This window comes from Euprymna scolopes, chromosome 10 (genome assembly GCF_053919585.1).
Source record: "Euprymna scolopes isolate OS-2025 chromosome 10, ASM5391958v1, whole genome shotgun sequence".
NCBI classification, from domain to species: Eukaryota; Metazoa; Mollusca; class Cephalopoda; order Sepiida; family Sepiolidae; genus Euprymna; species Euprymna scolopes.
Genome location: NC_136491.1, coordinates 25,813,825 through 25,837,776, shown reverse-complemented (window position 1 = coordinate 25,837,776; position 23,952 = coordinate 25,813,825). Strand labels below are relative to the sequence as shown.

General features: G+C 35.3%; 1 protein-coding gene across 4 annotated transcripts in view; it reads left to right on the top strand.

Moving 5' to 3' along the window:
* LOC145285868 (sperm-associated antigen 17-like) overlaps positions 1-23,952 on the top strand; it is a 234,465-nt gene that overhangs the window by 82,311 nt on the left and 128,202 nt on the right. For all 4 annotated transcript variants that reach the window (XM_080134316.1, XM_080134314.1, XM_080134315.1 and 1 more), the window contains 5 exons: positions 6,312-6,514; positions 11,277-11,428; positions 14,670-14,810; positions 18,669-18,780; positions 22,951-23,109. In XM_080134316.1, the coding sequence (XP_079990442.1) occupies positions 6,312-6,514; positions 11,277-11,428; positions 14,670-14,810; positions 18,669-18,780; positions 22,951-23,109 (767 nt within the window). The remainder of the gene's footprint in view (positions 1-6,311; positions 6,515-11,276; positions 11,429-14,669; positions 14,811-18,668; positions 18,781-22,950; positions 23,110-23,952) is intronic.

The window sequence follows — 23,952 nt, the reverse complement described above, 5'->3', positions numbered from 1 at the left end:
GGTCACAGTCATGGGTACACACATGCGCACGTACACACATATATACTTAAAAGAGACGGTCACAGGTACACATACATGCCAGCCCTGGCATGCAAATATATGTGCACATGTGCGCCTGCATGCATAGACACCTGCATTGTTCCTGCTTGCATCAAATTTTCATTAAGATGCTAAGATTGGGTGCGTGTGTGTAGGCATGGCTGCACACATACACAGATACATATATACATCGACGCCCCAGCCCCCAGGGAGGCGATTATATGGGCTTCTATGCGCATATTGATTCAGGCATACTAGCACCCCACGCATACGTTCAAGCGCGTGCGCGCATGCAGATACCAATACTCGTGAGCACATACATCGACATATATACACAGCTGCACGCTCTCCCACACCATGTGGACAGCAGGCAGCAGGCATCTATACTCTCACATCCACACACGCATACACAGGCGCGTGCACACACACACTGATACACCGTGTACACACGGACGCCCACGTGGATGTACACGTGCGTGCATACACACACATACATACCTAGTTATACAGACAGTTATTGGTATAGACATATTCGTCTGGATAGATTTAAATCTAAGTTCATTTGTGGGTACATAGGCGCAATACTTTCGTTCGATGTAGACATGATTATACATAGATATGAGCATAAGCTCATTTCCAGGGTTCTGTACATAATGTTTTCATTTTCATTAGTGGGTTTTTTTTGGTTAGATGTGGGTGCACACGGGAGTGCCGGCGTACTCCTCCGCATACAAATATAACCCACAGATGCACGCTCCCACACGCATGCATGTACACAGATAAGCATGCATACGCACATACACATACACATGCACATATGCTCTCGTTATGTACATCTGCAAAGATACGCACCCACACTCCCTCAAGCACAGATATGTGCGCACGCATATACATACAGGTATATAGCGTGGCATGCCGTAAATATGGGCGCGGGTGTCATCCACATATACTTAACATACGCATTAATAAGCGCCCACGTACCCGGGATAGTGGTCCTAGGTAGCCATGTTTATAGATTTTGGGGAGGAGTTTGGGGTGGTTTATATGGGGATTGAGTGCTGTAGTTATTGTTCTAAGTTGGGGTATTTTTTTTTTATATGGTATTATCGATCAGTTTTGGCGGGAGGCTATATTGGGGTGTCATACTCTAAGGTGTGCGTCTATGCACATGAGGCATCGGTTGGTTGTACATTTCCATGTGTACTTACCTGTGCAGGTGTAAATCCACATAGTCATATGTAAACAATTTAAGTGTTAAGTCGTGGAGGTTGCATGTAGGGTGTGTTGGGGTTGGGCGGGGGGGTTGGCTGGGGGGAGGGGAATTGATGCCGATTATTGGGTGGTTATGTGGAATGAGGTTATGTGGTGTTTAGAGTTGGTGGTGATTGGGGGTATGTGTTATTTTGTTGGATTTAGGGGGATTCTTAGGGGGAGGGGTAAGGTGGTGTGAGGGGTGGGGGGAGTTGGTTGAGGGGGTTTGGTTGAGTGTATGTCATGGTAGTTTTGGTGGGTGGTTGTATTGGATATGTAGTTATGGGGATTTAAGGTGGTGTTGTCTAAGGGATGTTTTAGAGAGGTGTATAGTTGCTAAGGAGGTGTGATCTGTAATGCCTACAGTTTATGGTGGTTTTCTGTTTTTTGTTTAGTAATTTGTCTCTGTCTTTAAAATTGGAGATAAGGAGTTTTTCGTTTAGGCAGAGGAGACATGGGGAGTTTAGGGATTTACATGTGCTAGATTTTCTAAGGATTTCCCATTTAATGGTTAGTGTAAGGTTATTTTGGGTTAGATGTAGGTAGTGGGTAGTTAGTGAGGTTTTGTTAGGGTGGTTGGGGTTTGTGAAGGAGCATTTATGTACTCTGAATCTATCCTTAAATGAGGTGCCGGCAAGGCCAATATAATATTTTTTGTCGTTTGGGTTTTCTTTAGGTGCGATTGTGGCTTTATATACTACTTCTGTTTGTAGGCATTGTTGATTAAGTAGGCATTCCGATTTGTTGTTGCAGTTGCACTTGTTCTTGTTAGTGTTGTTTGTATTTTCATCTTTGTTAAGTATTTTTCTGTTATGTTTTTTGATTATTTGTTCTAGGTTGTCCATACAGCTGTAGCTGAGTTTACTTGTGTTTTTGTTGAAGATTTTGTGTAGTACGTGGCTGGGTGAGAAGTGGTTGTTTATTAGTTGGACGAATTTAGCGCCAAGTTTTGTTTTGACCATTGTATTGAAGGGGGGGGGGTTGAACCAAATTATTTTCCTAGTTTTATTTCTCTTGTTTGCGGTATTGAGTGGATTTGGTTTAATGTAATTGAAGGTAGTGTTTGGGTGACCACTTTCTTTAAGTGCATTTTCGTAGAAGGGTTTATGTTTGTTGAAAATTTCGAGTTTGGAGGAGTTGGTGCTAAGTCTTTTTTCGATAGATGTGGGGATGTGTTTAATTATATGTTTTGGGTGGTTTGATAGTGGGTGTATATAGAGTGGGTAGGTGTTAGAGTTGGTGGTGATTGGGGGTATGTGTTATTTTGTTGGATTTAGGGGGATTCTTAGGAGAAGGGGGTAAGGTGGTGTGAGGTGTAGGGGGAGTTGGTTGAGGGGGTTTGGTTGAGTGTATGTCATGGTAGTTGTGGTGGGTGGTTGCATTGGATATGTAGTTATGGGGATTTAAGATGGTGTTGTCTAAGGGATGTTTTAGAGAGGTGTATAGTTGCTAATGAAAATGAAAACATTATGTACAGAAGCCTGGCAATGAGCTTATGCTCATATCTATGTATAAGCAGATCTACATCGAATGAAAGTATTGCGCCTATGTAACCACAAATGAACTTAGATTTAAATCTATTCAGACGAATATGTCTATACCAATAACTGTCTGTATAACTGGGTGTGTATGTGTGTGTATGCACACGTGTGTACATCCACGTGGGCGTCCGTGTGTACACGGGGTACCAGTATGTGTGTGCACGCGCCTGTGTATGCGTGTGTGGATGTGAGAGTATAGATGCCTGCTGCCTGCTGTCCACATGGTGTGGGAGAGTGTGCAGCTGTGTATATATGTCGATGCATGTGCTCACGAGTATTGGTATCCCTATGCCCTCAGCCACACCAGAAATGAACTTCCCAGACCCTCCCCCACAAGTTCCTTAAACCCCAAAACTAAAACATTATCGACATACCAAACGCCCCCCTTCCCTCCTTGTTCCCTTCTTCTCTTCCTCTTCCGCCCTCCTCGCAACCCCCCCCCCGATCTCATTCACTCTAGCACTCTTTTATCCCAAAATAGCGAACATTTGCTGTAAAAGTCTGAGGACGCTACAGACGGCCAAAAAAACGGCCGTGTAGCCGAAACAATAATGTAACTTAACAGGAAGAGACGGTAATAAAAAATAAAACGCATATTTGCTCTACAACAGTATTGAGCACTTTCTTCAGTTTTTATTAATTACTATCTCCACTATATATATATATATATATATATATATATATATATATATATATATATATATATATATATATATTCATTGATTAAGCCATGCTCATAAAACCGTTAGCCATAGACAGAGGCTACTAAGTTAATTAGGGAATGCATAAAAATTAGGAACATCACAATAGTTAGTCAATACAGAACTCTGAAAATGTGATAGTGATACATGTTCATTCACACAATCCTGAGGCAGCAGGTTCAGGACTGCAGAACACTATGCCAAAGGAGATCGCCTGTACATCTCTGAGCAAATACCAGTGTGATTATGCAGAGGGTCTAATGTGAATGTATATTGTCGCAGGTTTGGTCTGTTCAGCCACAACACAGGGCGGTATTTAAGCATTGTGGTGGGGCAAAAACCATTAAATAATCTGTAGGCAACAGAAGCAACTGTCACATTCCAGCGAGTAGATAGCAGATCTAATCCGAGCAGATAGTACACTCCAGAGGAAACAGGGTCGTGGCAGTTTATCTACTATTCTATAAAACGAACTTTGTGTGTGTCTATATGTTTGTGTGAGTTCATTTCTTATGGACTCGAAAACGACTGGGCCGATTTTTATGAAATTTCGCATGAAGGTACTTGATGTGCCTGACAGTGTTCTTAGGTTTTATATCGCAATGTCTTCGATAAGTATCGATAATTGAAATAATCTGATGAAAGAAGGAACAGGCGATTTTGACCAAAGTTAACACCTTACACAGCCTAACATCATATTTGAGAAGTTTTATTATTACACAAGCTGAAAAAGGCGATATATAAAATCAACAGTAGGTTCTTTGATATGACAGGGGTGTGTTCGAAATAAATGTTTCTGTTTAGAGCACTATTGAAGCATTATAATTGACTTTTTTATTTTTAACTTTAATTCAAACCATTATACACAAAAAATAATTTTATAAAATCAGCAATTGGTTCTCTACAGTGCAATGAAGACTATATATATATATATATATATATATATATATATATATATATATATATATATATATCCGTAGAAATATATTTTCTTATAATATATATCAATCCTTATATAAGAAGCTCAATGTAATTACAGAGCAATATATAGAATAAATGACAAAAAGTTATATTCCAAAATTCATGATGTTGACCATCTTATAATTTATTCCTTGGTTTGATAAAAATTCAATATGGCGTAATGGAAAAATAAAAAGGTATTTGCCGCTTCTCTTGCAATTTTCGGATTTTAATCACGTCAAATCACACTTCATTTCCTTTTGACGGATTGATTGTTGCTATTTCTTTTGATGAGTTAAGGGCAAAATAGATTCACCGATTGATATAATTATTAAGTGATTCATTTTGCCCTGCAAAACAGATACTGTCAAGAATTGTATAAGTCAACTGAATTAAAGGAATAAATTATAAGATGGTCAACATCATGAATTTTGGAATTTTGGAATATAACTTTTTGTCATTTATTCTATTTCTCTCTCTCTCTCTCTCTCTATATATATATATATATATATATATATATATATACATATATATATATATACATATATATATATATATACATATACATATATATACATATATATATATATATACATATACATATATATACATATATATATATATATACATATATATATATACATATATATATACACATATATATATATATGCATATATATATATACATATATATACATATATATATACATATATATATACATGCATATATATATATATATATATATATATATATATATATATATATATAAAACAGTTGTTTATGGATACGTGCTATTTTTATTGCTTTAATAGTTATGTCTATTTTTGATTTTTAATAATAATGAAATTCTCTATAGTGCCTCCTCTTATTATTTACTTGTTAAAAAGCAGCAATGAGCAATCATTCTGATGTAAGGAAGGACTATTTCCCCGATCTTCTAGGAAGAGACGCTCTATACCTCATATTGCTCCCCTCGTAAAATTGCCCTAAAATTATATACAGTTATTGTATCCATTCTCACAAAACCTTTGTCATATTTCTGTTTCTGTGATGTAGCCGTGGTGAACGCTGCTAGTTTCTCGCCAGCCAGAAAATAACTCGCAACACAAATTCATTTGTTAGAAAAATATAGAAATATTATTTTATTTCTTGCCTCCTATGTGCACTCCCGAGCTGTAGATGGAGGACGGATTCAACAGTGGGCTTGTTTAATGTCACTTTCTGACTGCTGACTGACTATTGGCTTGTGCTTCCCTTCTTATATATATATATGACCTGTTTCCTAGCAGGTGTTTTGACCTGACATCTCTGGGAGTCAATTACTTGACCTATTCACCCCCGGCAACATCAGTTTTGACAGCTTCACCCCATCGCTCAGTGCGTTTTGGCTACCTACTGTCATGCATGCATGTGTGTGTGTGTGTGTGTGTGTGTGTGTGTGTGTGTGTGTGTGTGTGTGTCTTTCAACACATGATATTTCAATACTTATCGAAAGAATAGATACCACATTCTCTTGTATGAGAATTGAACCATTTTTTTTTCAGGATAAAATTAATACCAACATTAATGATGTGATGATGTGTCTGTCAACATTAATGATGTGATGATGTGTCTGTCAACATTAATGATGTGATGATGTGTCTGTCAACATTAATGATGTGATGATGTGTCTGTCAACATTAATGATGTGTCTTTTCGCTTACATGCTTATCCTATATTCAAGAAAATAACTATTCCATTTTGTTTGAAAGTTTATGTTTTAAATGTTTTTTTTATTAATGTATAAATTTGCTTTTTGTATTTTTATTTTACGGTCAGAAATTATATGATGCATGTTGCTGCTAATATCCAAGACTGGATTCAGGAGGAGGAAAATAATTACGAAGAACTTTTGGATAGTTTGCAAGCAGCGAAAATCGAGCAACAGAAAATAGCCCAAGCTGAAGCTGCACTTGCTGAAAAAGTGGCTGAAGCAGTCACAAAAGATGGGAAGAGAGCACCCGCTAAGAAGTCTCCACCAGGTAAACTAATGACACTTTTTTTTCTTTTTTAACTCTTATTCCACCCTAAAAAAGACACGGATCCACTTAATCATGAGAGGCTACTATTTGGGACCAAATTTGCATGAATACTATTTAGGGAGTTGGCTAGCGAGATGTCTGTTCACATTACACTTGAATTTCTGCATGTGAGTACAGTCAGGGAAGCAGGGGCCTAGTAGGGAATTCCAAAGTGCAGCAGTCCGAGGAAAAAAGCTATTCGAGTAGAAGGCTTTATGGCATCTAGGGATCTCTACAGTGTAAGGTGGGATTTTGCTGCTTGGGTTTGTTGAGGGTATTGTCGACGAGGGGGTACTAGTGCTTTGAGTTTGTCAGAGCACTTGCCATTGAAATACTTGTAAAATAGACACAAGGATGCCACGTTTTGGCGATGGGACAGATGTTGGAGTTTAGTTGATAATGCAGGACCTATTAGGTTAGTGACTTTTTCCTGAACCCTCTCTAGATACTAGTGGCAGATGCACCAGCCCAGATGTGGCAACAATACTCCATGCATGGGCGAACAGTGGTCTTGTAGAGATACAGGATACTCTCAGGTGTGAGTAGCCTTTTAGCATGATAGAGAGAGAGCCCACATTCCTTGCAGCAGCCTTGACAATTACGCCAATGTATTTGTTCCAATTCATGTTGTCTGTGAATTTAAACCCCAGGAGCTTGAAGGAAGTACTTCCAGGCAGTGAATCATTAGCCATGGAAATCAATGGTTGAAATGGTTTCTTGTAATTATTAAAGGAAATAAGCTTCATCTTGCAATCATTGAACATTATTAACCAGTTATGGCACCATTCCACTTCAGACTGGAGGTCTTCCTCTAGTGCTATAGAGCATGGTATCATAAAAAAATATCACCATCTCAGTAAAGATTATATCAGAAAAGTCGTCTATGAATATCAAGAATAATAAAGGTCGAAGGATTGACACCTGCATTTATATCCTGTGGTTCAGCTGTACATTTTTCAAGGACAACCTGGATTTTTCTCTCATCTAAGAAAGATTATGTTAAGTATACTTCCAGTAATACCATATGATTTATGTTTTTGTGCAAGTACTTAAGACTAGCTTTTGGCAGTCTCTATTTACTTGGCTATCTAAACAGATACCACACTTTGAAATATTTATTTAGAAAACTAGAAAAAAATATTTTAAACAAATTAGACAAAATTGTGAGAAAAAAAAGGGGGATCGTTGTTCATTCTTGGTCGAAATAAAAATGTCTATCCTACCCTTAATTAGAATCATCTCGATGCCTACAATACCCCATTTATTCTAGGGACTGTCCTAATTAAGATATTCCCACATTTGTTACAAATTTCTTTCTTGAGGTCTCTTGGTGTTACCAGATCACAGGACAAAAATTCATCAAATCTGTTGGAGTATCAAGCTAAATGTTGTTATCTGAAGTAACATCACTAGGAGGTGAACTGTTTCTCGTATAAGTTAGTGTACGGTCGTGATTTTTGAAGTTAGTGTACGATCATGATTTATAAGTTAGTGTATGGCCGTGATTTTATAGGTTATGTACGGCCATGATTTTTTAAGTTAGTGCATGGTCGTGATGTTATAAGTTAGTGTATGGTCGTGATGTTATAAGTTAGTGTACGGTCGTGATTTATGAGTTAGTGTACGGTCGTGATTTATGAGTTAGTGTACGGTCGTGATTTTATAAGTTAGTGTACGGTCGTGATTTTATAAGTTAGTGCATGATCGTGATTTATAAATTAGTGTACGGTTGTGATGTTATAAATTAGTGTACAGTTGTGATGTTATAAGTTAGTGTATGGTCGTAATTTATAATTTAGTGTACCGTCGTGATTTTTTAAGTTAATGTAAGGTCGTGATTTTATAAGTTAGTGTACGGTCGTGATTTATAAGTTAGTATACTGTCGTGATTCATGTGTTAGTGTACGGGCGTAGTTTTATAAGTTAGTGTATGGTTGTGATTTATAAGTTAGTGTATGGTCGTGATTTTATAAGTTATTGTATGATCGTGATTTATAGGTTAGTATACGGTCGTAATTTTTTAAGTTAGTATACGGTCGTAATCTTTTAAGTTAGTATACGGTCGTAATTTTTTAAGTTAGTATATGGGCATGATTTATAAGTTAGTGGATGGTCGTTATTTTAGAAGTTAGTGTATGGTTGTGATTTTATTTGTGCTACTATGCTATTTTAATACATGAGAAGAAGATAGCAAACAATATGTGATATGTTCCTAAATAACGAATCATATGAGCATCAATCTGCAGTTAGAGGAGAAAACGTGGAACTGCTACCCGATTAAAGACAAGGCATATTAAGTGGAGTTAGGAAAGGGTAGACTTTTCTAACATTCAAAGCGCAAGCTGCACCTTGGTGCATCTTCTGCGATCAACTACTCAGTCAAAAATATTCTAATCGACTGTACTAAATACTAGTCTTAACTGGAGAACCATTCTTATGATAGAAAAATGATCCAAAAGCAAAATAACTCTAGAAGAAATTACATTATTGAATCGTGAATATTTCATATTGTCATCTCAGAGAAAAATTGGCAGTGTCGATCCAATCAGAGAAGCTTTACGAGGTAAAAAATGGTAGTAATAATCTAGTCAGCATCAACGGTGTATAGTTCTTTTCGCGTGTCAAGACAAAAAGCAAAAATTCAAAGAGATTCGGTATATTTAGTACCTAATCATTTCGTTCATATCACTCCTGGCTATAAATATAATCGTCCAAATCTTTGTGATCATGACTAATATTATACCAAAACTATTGCAACAACAACAATGCATACAAAAATAGTATCTTCTAGATGTTTCCCACATCACAATTGATGAACAAATAAATCGCTTCAAGCTAGGGAAAGACAAAGATCCAATTAAATGACTTTCTAGAATTTATCAAATCACTATTTTTTTAATATATTGTATGGCAAAAAAATGATTTATTGGGTTCAAGCTGAGGTTAAGGTGTAGTATCTCTTCTGACTTAAGTCAGAGAAAGAGAAATCATTTGTTATACATTCGTGTACACATAAATAATGAACATATCGCATAGGTTGGTGTGTATACATACGTACGGCACCAAAACGTACGTATATGTTATATAGCGGTCTATATAATGTGTATCTAAAACGGGTATATATATATATATATATATATATATATATATATATATATATATATATATATATATATATATGTAAAAGAAATAAAAATTACAATAAGTTTACCAAGTTAATCAAAAATGGTAAACTTAAAATATATTATAAATATTAAAGAGTTAATATTTACAAGTAAAGTAATCTCAACCAGATGTAAAAGCTCAATAAAACCGAAAAGGAAATAGAGCTTATAATATATATATATATATATATATATATATATATATATATATGCTCAACGTATATGTAGCATACTGTAGTATATAAAACGAATATATAATACATCATTCATTGATTGTATTACACGGGCCGTATCGTATAGTGTGTGTACTTACGGAATCCATACGCGTCTCTGTGATGTATGCATAAATATACGGACCGTATCGTCTGTTAAATGCATATACAAATATGTTTATGCAAACGTGTAATTGTTAGTGGCAGTATCGTCTACTGTGTGTACAGCGTTCAATAATTCTGTAACATACATTGTGGGTGCGTGTGTGCGCTAGTTACAAATTAGACATATTGTCATAGATAAAAAGGCGACATCCCTATTTTGCTTCCTTCTCTTCTGATGGTTAAAACGCTGTGAACGAAGATACTTCTCTTCGAAGGAAACATCATGACAATAAGTTATATTTTATATAAATTTATTTATTGCTGTTTCTCGTCTCGGAGTTTGCAAACGTTTCTCTTGGTTTGTACATCTTTCTTAAATGCGTCCATTAGATCTTCCATGGACGTAAAAGTGACGACCGATCACCAAGCCGATCCCCTGTAAACTGACGATCTGGAAAACTCTAAATATAACAAAACTGTGGTTTCTGTTTACATGACACTTACGTAAAAAGGTCAATCTTTTTGCTATTATTAACTGTAGATATTATCCTAACATTATTTTGCTGAACTAGATTCCAAACTGTTATTGTTTCAAATATTTCCTTCTTGTTATTACAATCCTCTTTGTTTATTATAAATATTTTAACTTGCTTTACAATGTTTGACCCATCGCAAATTCCACATCTGTTATTGTTTCAAATATCTGTCTTCTAACTTTCTTTCTGCTATTGAAATATAAAATATTTCAATAACATTGTGCATTTGTTCGGTCGTCCATCAATACCTGCAGTTTCATGGAAGCACTAGGGAGACGATGAAATAAATATGGACATATAGGATTGATGTGCCATAAAACAAACAATCTCAATCTCAAATATTTTGACTATCGCTTCACTTCAAGAATGGATCATAAATTATTTAACTTATATACATCTCTTAGTTATGTAACTGATCATTATATTTTCATTGCTCTTTTTCCTAATTAAAGAGTAATTTATCATATAGTTGTCTAAGAAATATTATTGGCTAATATCTATATAAACATATTTGTTATATTTGCTCTTACCAAAGAACAGATGAATATTGTCAACTGTGGCTAATTTTAAGTTGAGCTTGCTTTTGAGTTGAGCCTGGATGAGCCGGATTTTGACTTGAGCCTGATGTTGTATTTGAGCCTGATAAGCGATACGAGATTTACAACTGTGACAATTGAGTTGTCTTTATGTTGTCTTTATTTTTTAGCTCAAAACAAAAGTCCAACAAAACAAGAACAGCCGTCTCCTCCTGAGGGAGATTTCATTCGCCCAGGATCGTTAAAAGCCCAAAAACGTGATGAGGAGTTTCTCAAACTGGAGGAAGAAGAAAAGGAAAAGAATAAAAAAGCATCCAAAAAGGTATCGCTTGTTGTTAAAAAAAACGATCCACTTTCAAAACCGTTCCATTAAAATCAAATATACATGAATAAAATATCGTGATTAATAAAATGAATATGTATGTATTATATGTTTGTAAGCCAATCACAATGCAGTTGTGAAGGATAAGCAATATTTATTGTTTAACATTAATATATTTCGAAGTCAAACTTCATCTTCAGAACAATGAATATAGTTTATCATCCGTATTCACTTTAAACTTTAATCAACGCTTCTATCACGGAACATACAGCCATAACTGAATTGTGAATAATATTTTCCAATTCTGATTAGAACTCACCATAAGATAGAAATAGATGTGAGATCAAGTGCTTCTGCATGATTGAGTGAACGTTCTTGCTTCCAATTATCACAATGATTTGGTTTTGATAACTAACCTTCATATCTGAAGGCTCTGTGCCACATAAAGATCTAGTTGATGGGAAATAGTCACTCCATATCACAAATATATTTATATATTTACACAATTACAGAAAATTTGAAGTAGATTAATATATTTGAAAAATTAAAAAGTATGAATTTTTTTTGTACAAGGTGTCTTCAATAAGTTTCCAGACTATATAAGAGCCAAGTACGTCCAAGGATGGAGTACTGTTGTCACATCTGGGCAGGAGCTGCTAGAAAGGACTTATCCTGCCTTGATAGAGTTCAAAATAGACTTTGTAGCCTCGTAGGGGATGTCCTTTTCTCTTCCCTGCAACCTCTATCTCACAGAAGAGATGTTGCGAATTTGTCTCTGCTTTAGCGTTATTTTCATGGCAAGTGCTCGGATGAGCTCCAATCTATAGCCTCCCCCCTCGCCAAACTTTCACAAGAAACACTCGTCCAGCAGAAAACACTATCACTAATTTCCCCCACTCTTTATCTCTGCCTAAACCTAAACGTAGGTTCCATGAGCAAAGCTTCTTTCTTAGAACTGCACGCCTATGGAATTGTCTTCCGTTTTCCTGCTTTCCGGCTGACTACAATATGGTTGTGTTCAAGTCTAACGTAAACAAATTTTTGATGAGCCGTTCCATATAAGTTAACAAATTTACTGAATCTCCATTACTAACGGTTACTATATTGTCCAATTTCTACTGTACACTCTTTAACCCTTATCCTCGAGTTGCCTCTTGACCTTGATAAGTGGTGATGCCTATGTAAAAAAAAGAAAAAAGAAGACTTTTTTGTACATGCATTTAAAATTGTCGTAGACTCTTGAAAATCCAGTATGTTATAGCTATACATCTTATGAGATGATTGACCAATTTTTATGAGTTTAAGTTCAAATGAACAGCTACAGCAGGACTTGATATACACCCTACTAAAATCAGATTGTCCCAGCTGGTGAATTTCAAAAATGCAATCTGGACGTGACGACACTTTAGAAGAATGATATGCAATAAAATTCTGTTTTAAACTTGAAAAAAAAAATGCAATAAAAACGTATGGAATGCTTCAGACTGCTTTTGGACCATCTTTCATGAATCGAGCATCAGTTTTTGAGTGGCATAAGAGATTCAAAGAAGGCAGAGAGTCTGTGAGGGATGGTGAGAGGTGTGGAAGGAGTAAGAAAGTCAGAATACTAGAGTTGATTGGCCAAATGAATTTCATGGATGGTGTGTCTATAGAAACAATAAGTGCAGAGTTTGATGTCAGTGTGGGAACTGTACACACAATTATTTGTGAGGAACTGAAGATGCAGAAGATTTGCACAAGTTTTTTCCAATGCACCAGTCCACAGCTCCATCCTTGTCACAGACTATTTGACCAAGATGGGCATCAAGAGAGTTCCTCACATTCCCTATAGTCCAGGCCTTGATCCCTGGGACTTTTGGTTATTCCCTAAGCTCAAGGAAGACCTTAGAGGCTGTCGTTATGAGACAACCGAGAAGATGAAAGAGGCTGTGACGAGGGTCATTGACACGCTCACACAAGAGGACTTCCCTGGGGTCTTTCAGAAGTTGTTAGAACGGTGCAACAAGTGCATTGCAGCCGGGGGAGATTACTTTGTAGGGGACTAGAGTTTCATGTGTGTACTATCAATAAAAGTATCCATACGAAAAAAGTCTGGAAACTTATTGAAGGCATCTCATATTTTGTTTGCATAAATTAAAAAAAAAAAAATTATTTTGCTTGGATCATAGAGTTACAGAAAGTTTGTGTACTTGTCTACGTTTATTTTGTCCATATGTGTGTATGCGTAAATAAGTAAATTTTTAGTAGCTTTTTGTTCCTTTCCTTTTATATGCATCTCCTCCTTGGAGGTAAGGGGGCATTACAGTAGAACCCCGGAATATGGTGACCCCGGGATACGTTTTTAAGGTTACGATGTGGAATACAATGTTTTTTCCGGCCCCTGGTTACGGTATTTGCCCTGCCTTATGATGTTATTTGATTTATATACATGTGTATTATACACTGTACTATATTTTGTTACTAATTTTTAATATGTATTGTATTAAATTCTGTTTATGCCCCGTCATACGGCTATTTCACCTTATGGTCCCAACTGGCCCTGTCGGTGGGGCATTAGAATACACCGACTGCTCCTCTGCAGAGGGTAAAAGTCCCTCAATGGGGGTCCTGGATATGACCTTAAACTATATCCAGTGGTGAGGCCCCAGCTTGTGGGCTTTGGGGAGTGTGGAGCCACCCTTTAATTACCATTGCTCCCAGGTCCACTCTGACCCAGAGTGGTAGTACCTGTTAGGGTTCCAACAATGGGTTAAATAGAAACCGACTTGAAAACAACAAATATATTCTATTAAAAAGTTTTTCTTCAAAATCTTTGGATTCGGCATTAAATAACCCGAAAAGGGTTGATATGCCGTAAAAAAAAAAAAAAACAACCAACCAACCTACGGTCCCAACCCTGCAACTGATTAATGCCGTATCCCGGGGTTCTACTTCTATATTCATTGGTTCTGACATCCTCCTTTTTGACTGCCTAATATCTCTTTTTATAAGAAACAGATGCATCAAGTGTTAACTTTAAGTGAGAGGAAAGGAATTTTTCTCTTTAATGTAAATATATCAAAGCGATTTGTTGTTTTTCCATTTTCATCTTTTTCCTGTTTGGCGCCTTTTTTGGTACAAAATGTGATAGTTTTTTGAAGATGTACTTTTGAGGTGTGCCTTGTTTGTCTGCGTTCATTTTATTGCATCATAAATATAGAACTTAAAAAGATACTGTCATACTATAACCGCTTATTTCCAGGGCGAGCAACCTGAAGCAAAAAAGCCAAACAGATCACCTGTTACGAGCCCGAAACCAACTAAACCTATAAAATCGACAAAAGAAGAAAACAATGCTGAGTTAGAACCCTCTATGGTTACGACAGTAGAAAAGGAACTCCCAGTAAGTAGAAACGGATTTTACTATGCATCATAAAACGCTTATTTTTTTTTCTTTTTAGTTATTAATTTTAATATATATTCACTACTTATCAAGGCCAACAGCTACTCCAGGATAAGTGTTAATGAGATGAACAGATTGTATACAATATTTTCACATAGTTTAAATATTTCAGATTTGCATTAAATTTGATCCAGAGTCATTAGACATCAATTAAGCAAGGTTTCTTGAATTTCAATTTCTTCCAATCTCTTAAGTTTGAGAGATTTTCTAGAATCAAAATCCTATGCTTGTTAGAGAATGGATCAAGAGAGAGGGAGAGGGGGAGGTGTGTAAATTATATTGAGACACGTTGACCGGAAGTCAAGATCAGCTGATCGGATTGCATGTGAGTCACGTGATCAGGTTAGCTGAATTGTAGAGATTTGGTTTAGACTTAGAAGAGGACAGACGGCTTCACCGTTGTCTCCTCCCCTTCGCTGGTGGGGGAGGGACGCTGACGTGTGTAGAAACGAGACCAAGAAACCACACAAGCCAGATTCACTTTCCATCCATTCTGCAAGACATCTGGAAAGGGAAATAAAAAACTATAAAACCAATTCATCGTGTTGGAGTGAATGAATATTCGTCTAAAACAAGTACCAGTCTCCCCTCCAAGACGAGATGATTCCAGATGGACCAACATCAAAGACGCAGAAGGTATGTTGAAAAATACATGACATGTACCACACACACACACACACACACACACACACACACACACACACACACACAACGGCATATGAACATATCATTTAATAGACTGGACCACTAGATGATCACACACGACATTAACTCTGACTAGACGATCACACACGATCCCCTTTATGATACAACAAATATATAATATACGTCATCTCTTCTATTTCCATTATTAGAGATAACAATGCAACATGATAAATTTTGCTAAAAATTAGAATGAGTATTCTAGACATAAGATTTTGTAGTATTATATCTTGATTTTAACTTGATATATTGATTTTAACTTGATATATTGATTTTAATCTTGGTAAAAGGTCATAAAAATGGTGCAAAACTGTTCTATTTGAGGAATAAATTATACACATTCTGGAATCAGTATTCTATTTTTATTATCTTTATTATGCGGTTTGGATTGGTCTGGGAGAAGCAATGACCAACAATGGTTCAGAAGGTTAAATTTGACATTGACGAGAATAGCATCAGAATTAATGAGAATCACATGACAAATAGCATTGTGGGAGTTTTTGTGACAGTAGCCGATTGGAAGCAAATCGGTGGTCATCAATAAAAATGAGCTCTTAAAACAAAGAAGACTGAAATTATATCTTACTCTCTCAGTAATTGTCTCCAGACAGAAAAGTTAATAAATAACAAATTGTTTTATATAAAACCGTCTTCAAGACTCGTTTAATCTATAATATAAATCTCACCTGTCTGTTTAAATGTATGTATGTATGTATGTATGCATGCATGCGGGAGACCAGTACCCGCATTACGTTGGTCTGCAGTTTAACTTGTCTATACGGAAGCTCAAAATGTCAGAAAGTTAAACAGCTGTCTGAAAATGACTTCAGGTAGTTGGAGGGAGGTAGGGAGTCTGTTTTTTCCCCCAGCCGTTCATCCGTACATTTCTATTGCGAACGTTAGTATAATTTTTCCCATTTTTAAATTTAATTATTTTTTTGTGTTCCTGCTTTGAAATTAAGTTTTTATTTTAAATTAAGTTTTTATTTTTCATTTTTCAAGATTATATAAAAATTATGTTACGCTGAAAGTTACAGGTTCATTCAAGCAAAGAAAACATTAGAATCTTATATATAAAAACATGTAATCTAAAAAAAAAGTAGAAATATATTTAGCAATTATAATTTATTTGTGTGAAAATATTGAATAAACAATGATTAATTCAAGGATAATATCGGTAGTTCGAGAAATTAATTTTTTCTTAGAGTTATATCGAACTTTAGAGTTTTTTTTGTGATGTTCCTGAAAAAAAATAATTTTTCTTTTTGTTATTTTTTTTTACATTAAGTCCACTTCCACAAATTTCTTTAAAGTGACAACTCATATAGGTTTTCGACTCAATAAGAAAATCTCATTTAAATTTTGCAGAGACAAGTAGTTTTCGCGATATAAATCCAACGTAATAACTATTGTAATTCCTGGCAGACATTTTTTCACAACCGTAGAATTAGTAATACGCATGCATGTAAAACAAAACAATTACGACTTTTTTAACTTTCATGTTAAGAACGGCTTTCGGAATAAACACCTCCAACCTCCCCATGTAAAGAACGGCTTTCTGAATAAACGTCCCCAACTCCTCATTTAAGAACGGCTTTCAGAATAGACACCCCCAACCTCCCCATGTTAAGAACGACTTTTGAATGTGAATGGTGCATTGTACTTAATGTAAAAGTTTACCTAGATTTGTTTATCGCGCACGCATACAAACATGGCGGCTAGTGAATTACAGTGCATAATACAGGTCTTTTATCTGCCAAAGACTACAAAATTTAAATGAGATTTTCTTAATCGGCATAGTCGAAAACCTATACAAGTCGTTATTTTAAAGAAAATTTTGGAGGTGGATCTAATATAAAAATTTATATTCTTTTTTAATTGTTACGATTTACGATGCTTTAGTTTCATAAAAAAGGCAAAAATAAATTCATTCATTTTTTTTTAACTACTGAAAACCATAACTTTATTAGTAAAGGTGTTTTTTTTTTGCTTAAACAAAATAATACATTTCCACTAAGATTCAAATAAAAAATAATGAGTTCACTATATTTCGTGATCATTATTTGATAAATACTGGATATTTCTTTAAAATTGGTTAATTTCCTGATTTTTGGTGCATTTTTAAGTAAAGGGAGGAGTCAAAATGTTTATACATTTTGAGCATCGGCTATTCATTTTGCACGTACCTATAAAACACAGTCGACAGATCGATTTTTTTAAATGTGTCATTTTAAGCAAAACCAATATTACGTACTTAATTATCATGACGAAAATAGTAATATATCCAAAAATTACGAAAAATAATCGAGTAGAAAGTTATTTATAGTTAAAAATCATTGTTACGGAAAATTGGGTAAAATCGCATTTTTCTTAGACGCTATAAAGCAGACAGTAGGAGTCTACACGCAGGGGACATAACTACGAAACGAATATTTTAGATTACTTGTTCCTAGCTGCAATAGTTCTTGTCTTTAGCAATAGACATTTTTTTTTTTTTTACTTAAAACACAATAGCAGTTGTTCTAGTATATGACTTTTGTTAATTTTTGGATATGTTACTATTTTCGACATGACTATTAAGCACATAATATTGTGTTTCCTTAAAACTATATATTTAAAAATAGATTTGTCGACTATATCTTAAGAAGCACCTGGAATAACAACGAAAATGAGAACAGTAGTCAAAAAACTTCAATTAATACTAATTATCAGTTCTACAAAATTTAGAAACGAACTGTACTATTTTTTAGATAGAATTTTCAAGTTAAATTAAATTTTAACTCTATCTTTTGTTTATTAATTTATTAGGTGAAACTAAAGAATAGTTACAGAACGCTTTTCCCTCCCATAATAGGTTTCTAAATGATAACGTTGTTATTTCAGCACGGCCCATATAGTATTGTTCTGAAAAAAAAAAAACAGTCTGAAGAGAAAGAAAAAGGGAGGAAAACAAAAGATGCAAATAAAATGTGACTCTTTTTTTTTTCAAATCGGTTTTATTTTTTATTTATTTTTTTATTTTTTTTTTAATTTTTAATTTTTAATTTTTTATTTTTAAAAAATTTTTAATTTTTAATTTTAATTTTTTTTTTACAGTTCACCGGTTATGATATGGGAAACAACATTATTTGTCTGACTGCAAATAAATACACTTTGTTTCCAAGTGATGGAGCCCAAATAAGAGTTGAAACAAGAGAATATCTTTATGGTAAGGACTTTTGACCAAGATCAAAGTGTAGTATCTGTTCCGGCAGATACTGCACTTAAGATAATTTGTACCAGTCAATGGAGGGGAAACCCTCTATACTGGGACAATTATTATTTTTGGTAACCAAAGTGACCCCTTTTAGGGGAGCTGGTTTTTACCTCACATTAAAAACGGCCTTGTGCCTAATTTGCTCAGTGGGGGAGCAAATAAATACCATCTTTATGGTAAGGACTTTTTAAAACTTAACAAACAGCAAAATACATAATATACTGTCAGAAATAAATTCCAAATATATATATATATAAGTGGCCTTAAATGTAATGTCATATATATATATATATATATATATATATATATATATATATATATATATATATATGACATTACATTTAAGGCCACTTAAAAATCTTTGTGGAGGGGGGGGTCATGTTGGTGATGTTCTTGACATATGATCAAACGAAGTAGTCCAACGGGTTCAAGTCGGGGGAGGAGGCGGCCAGTGAGAGAAGGGTTCAAAGTCATAGTACTCCTTCTGAAACCAAGTCTGGGTCTCTTTGGAATTGTGGGCCGGCGCTGAGTCCTGCTGTCACACACAGGGTCTGCTAGCTTTCAGTTGAGATGGCTTCATTCTGGTTTCTAATCCACACCCTTTGTTGGCATCCATCTGTCTCCAGATACAACATAGTTTTGCACTTCAAAATTAATCCATTACCAAATTACAGCAACTGCTGTGACTGTGCAGGAATATCTTAATTTAACAGACTCTTTTGTAGTTGCCACGGATGCAGGTGGCATCTGGTTCTAAGAGCTCTGATGCATCCCTTTGTCATCTATACTCTCTCCTTTCGTTCCAATGCTAGTCTCTCCTCTCCTCACTCTTCTTGGAGTATGTCCTTACAGTACTTCTCCAGCAATTGCAGTCTTCAGTCACAGACTGCCAAACTTCAAACAGGATCAATACCACCTACCTTCATGTCTCGCTTGCAAACATCCTTGTAACATAGGACAGCTCTTTCTGCTTGTCTGGAGCTGGTGGTGAGCTTTCCGAATAGAATATCTTTAGAGATTCTTCCATTGTCCATTCGCCTAGCATGGCTAAGTCACTGGAATCGATATTGGATAATCAAAAGGAAACATGCTTGGGATACCAACCTGATTAAAGACACTCTTATTTGAGATGCAGTCCACCCAGGTGATTTCCAGGATTCTCCTAAGTTTATGCAAGTTGGTCGTGTTGAGCCTGTTCTCTTGACAAACGTAGAGGGAATCATATTTCATACTAATCTTGATAATATGTAGTCTCTATATTAAGGAAGGAAATATGGGAGATAACTCATTGAAGAGTTACCTCCCTTGATGCAAGAATATGTAAATAGGTTATTATTTGTGTTGCAATATTTTTTGATATGAAGAGGAGAGTATGATCACCGAAAGTTAGAAGGTTTTACTTATAGACACTGGAGATAGGAACTGACGAATCAAATGGAGCCACGTTCTGTTAGCAACCAACCAGAAACCAGAAACCAGAATTGCTCAATAAAAATATTGAATCCTTTAGCATTCCAGCACATAATTTTTTCGTGTCAACACGAGAAGGATCTTTTGCTCTTTGCCTGCAAAATTATAAAGTCTAGGACTTGTACATAGCAGCTACCCACTGAAAATGCTTCATCTTCAGAACTTGTACAGAATAGCTACCCATCGGAAACTCTTCTGACATTAAAAAAATGGCTTTCAATTCAAGAATTTGAATGTGAATAAATGTTAATTTAATATATCAAAAAACACTCTGGAATATTCTTGAACATTTTCTGAGTAATTTCTGAGCAGAAATCTTTCTTTGGAAGTCATTCATGAAACGTGTAACCTCAGCACGAGATAAGAAGATGGAAAATAAAAATAATATGAACCTCCTTCCTTGTTTATTTGATTGCTTACTAACTAATAACTAGACCTATGATAACATAATATTTTTTTTGTTATTTTGACTCTCGAGTATATATCAGTTAATATCTTATATGTTTTTAGATAGAGTAATGTTCTCGATTGATGAACTATGTCTAACAGTGTCGGATATACAAAACAATGATAAGAATACTCTCTTGTCATAACCTTACTAATAACCAATCGATGAGGACAATAGACTGAAGAGGAACAATGCAAATAATGAACTTATTCCAATTGTATCCCTCAACGAAAATATCTCCAACTTATCCGACTAGCAGCAAAAATTCTGCCTTTCACTTTAGAGATCCCAAGATTCTTTTTACACCAGTGATGTAGCAAAGGGGTGGGGCATATGAGGTAAAAATAGAGAATAGAAAAAATTAAAATAATAAAAAGCTAAAAAATTTTTTTAAAACTTTATACTAAAATGAATTTTAAGGTCGAAATAAGTTTTTGTGTTTGATGTGTGTAATAACTGTTTTTAAATGGATTTTAGATCCTTGATTGTAATTCCAGAGAAAATAAAAATTTTGAGGACTTTCTGGAATTTTGAAAGTTAACGGATTATCAATCGCAAACGGGGGTGGAGTAGGAGCAAATCTTACGACCACCCTGGGTGGCAAAAATAGTTGCTACGCCACTGGGAGTCACCACTTATCAAAGCTCAAAGGCCACTCGAAGATAAGGGTCAATGAGTGCCAAGTGGGCAGGGAGATAATGATGATTTGGCAGAATTTGATTATCTAAGAGAGCAGTTCAACAAGAATTGGTTCACATTGAATTTGGAAACAATGGTGTTATAGTCAGCTGGGAAGCAGCTCTATGGTAGTGTTCTGCAGACGGGTAGTTCTAGAAAGGAAACGTTTCTCATTGAAGTTTTGTTTAGTTTTAGGCACTAATAGAGATTAAGGGAAATTGCTGACAGTTGTTGCAACTGAACGAGTTTTTGTTATGAATCTTTTACAGAGAGGTAATACAGTTAACTCAGGCACGAGACAAAAAGACGAATAATAATAATAATAATAATAATAATAATAATAATAATAGCAGAACCTGTGAAAATTCCATGGTAGTTGCAAACTTTTAAAACACATTATAAATCTAATATATAAAAGGCTATATGTCTGTCTGTCTCCATATTTTCAAACTCTATCTCCTCCGAAACTAAAAGTCGCAGAGCGGCGCTAGGGGCCTCACATTATTGGATTTTTTTATGGACCCTTCTTTTATGGGTCTTTAGCCAGTTAAAATAGTTTTAATGGGACAAAAAAGGGGTCAAAATTGACAAAATTGTTACAGTTTTGATTTCGGTTTTGATTCTAGCTGATGGCACCCAAATGCTTTTGTTTTTAAACTTTTGAAATCACAACTCCATAATAATATATACGAAATCTGGACAAATTAAAATATCATATTTAAGCGTATTTTACAACCGGGCGACCCCCACCTCTCTCCACTAGTAAAATGAAGGAAAAATAAAATAAAACAAATAGCGACAAATTTAAAACAATTTTTTAGCAAATTCTTTTTTAACCTTTTAGAATTGATTTTAAAAAATTAGATTTTTTTTTCAATGAAAATTCAGCACACAACACGTTTTGTTTTTTGTTTTTTTCAATAACTTTTTTTATATAAATTATAAAGGAACAGATGTCAATTCACTTGCACATTCTAAAATTTGTTTAAAAGAAACTATAATAAAAAAATTAGTCTTCTTTCAACGTGACTTTCTTTTTAAATTATAAAATAAATAGCCATTTTGAAACCATAAACAGACAGCCATGTTTTTTTAAAAAAGTTTTGGAAAGGAAATGGTTTTAATAATTGTTAACTTATAAAGAGCAACTATAAAGGAAGGAAATTTGTTTCTAATTAACTTATGTTTGCAATGATGATGTTTTCTTGTGACACTAGATGCACGGACAAGTATGTTAATATTCAGATAATAACAGCTTCTTTCCTCGGATCACTTGCTTCTGGAATTCCCTCTATGCTTCTTGTTTCCCTGATTATACCAGAAATTTAAATGTAATGTGAACAATCATCTTGCTGTCCAATTCTTCACCCAAATCGCCCCTCTAGAAACCTGGCCCTGATCATAGTAGCCTCCTACACATTGGTGGCCTTGTTTGGGGATGAACGAAAGTGAAAAAAAAAAAAAAATTGATGGAATTCGTCATCCCAAAATCTCAGACAGAAATTTACTTTGTTTTGATTGACTAGGTTGCCAAAATGTGACATGTTCCGTAGTGAGGAATGGGCATGTATTCAGCGTTCATTTGCTCAACCTGCGAGATCCAGAAGAAAAAGAACTTTCTGAATTGCATAAAGAAGCTCCATCGTCAGAAAAAAATGGACATGCAGACTCTGCAGCATCTGCTGGTAAGATCATAATTATTGATTTTGTTGTTGTTGTTGTTGTTGTTGTTGTTGTTGAGCATCAGTATTTCATATGAATCAGATGATTATTGTTGGCATTCGTATCCCCGATATTTTTCTAGAACGACATCGGGTACAAGGTGCCTTTAATATGTTTCCAGACTTTTTTCGTATAGGCACTTTTATTGATAGTACACACATGAAACTCTTGTCCCCTTCAAAGTAATCTCCTCCGGCTGCAATGCACTTGTTGTACCAATGCAACAACTTCTGGAAGGCTCTATGGAAGTCCTCTTGTGTGAGTGTGTCAATGACCCTCATCACAGCCTCTTTCATCTCTTCAGTTGTCTCCTTCAAATTAATCTCCTCTGACACTTGTACCATTTCAACAACTTCATGAGCCTATCAATGGCCTTCTTCAAAGCCTCTTTCATCTCATTAATTGTCTCATAACAACAGTCTCTAAGGTTTTCCTTGAGCTTAGGGAATAACCAAAAGTCACAGAGAGCAAGGTCTGAACTCTAGGGAGGGTGAGAAACTATCTTGATGTCCATCTTGGTCATGACAACGTCTTTCTTTCTGATATTCTCTGAACACCCTTGGGACAAACTTTGCGCATCTTCAGTTCCTTATGAATAATTGTGTGTACAGTTCCCACACTGACATCACACTGTGCACTTATTGTCTCTATAGACACACGATGGTTCTTATCTATGAAATTCTTTATTTGGCCAATCAACTCTGGTGTTCTGACTTCCTTACTCCTCCCACACTTCTCATTATCCCTCACAGACTCCCTGCTTTCCTTGAATCTCTTATACCACTCAAAAACTGGTGCTCGATTCA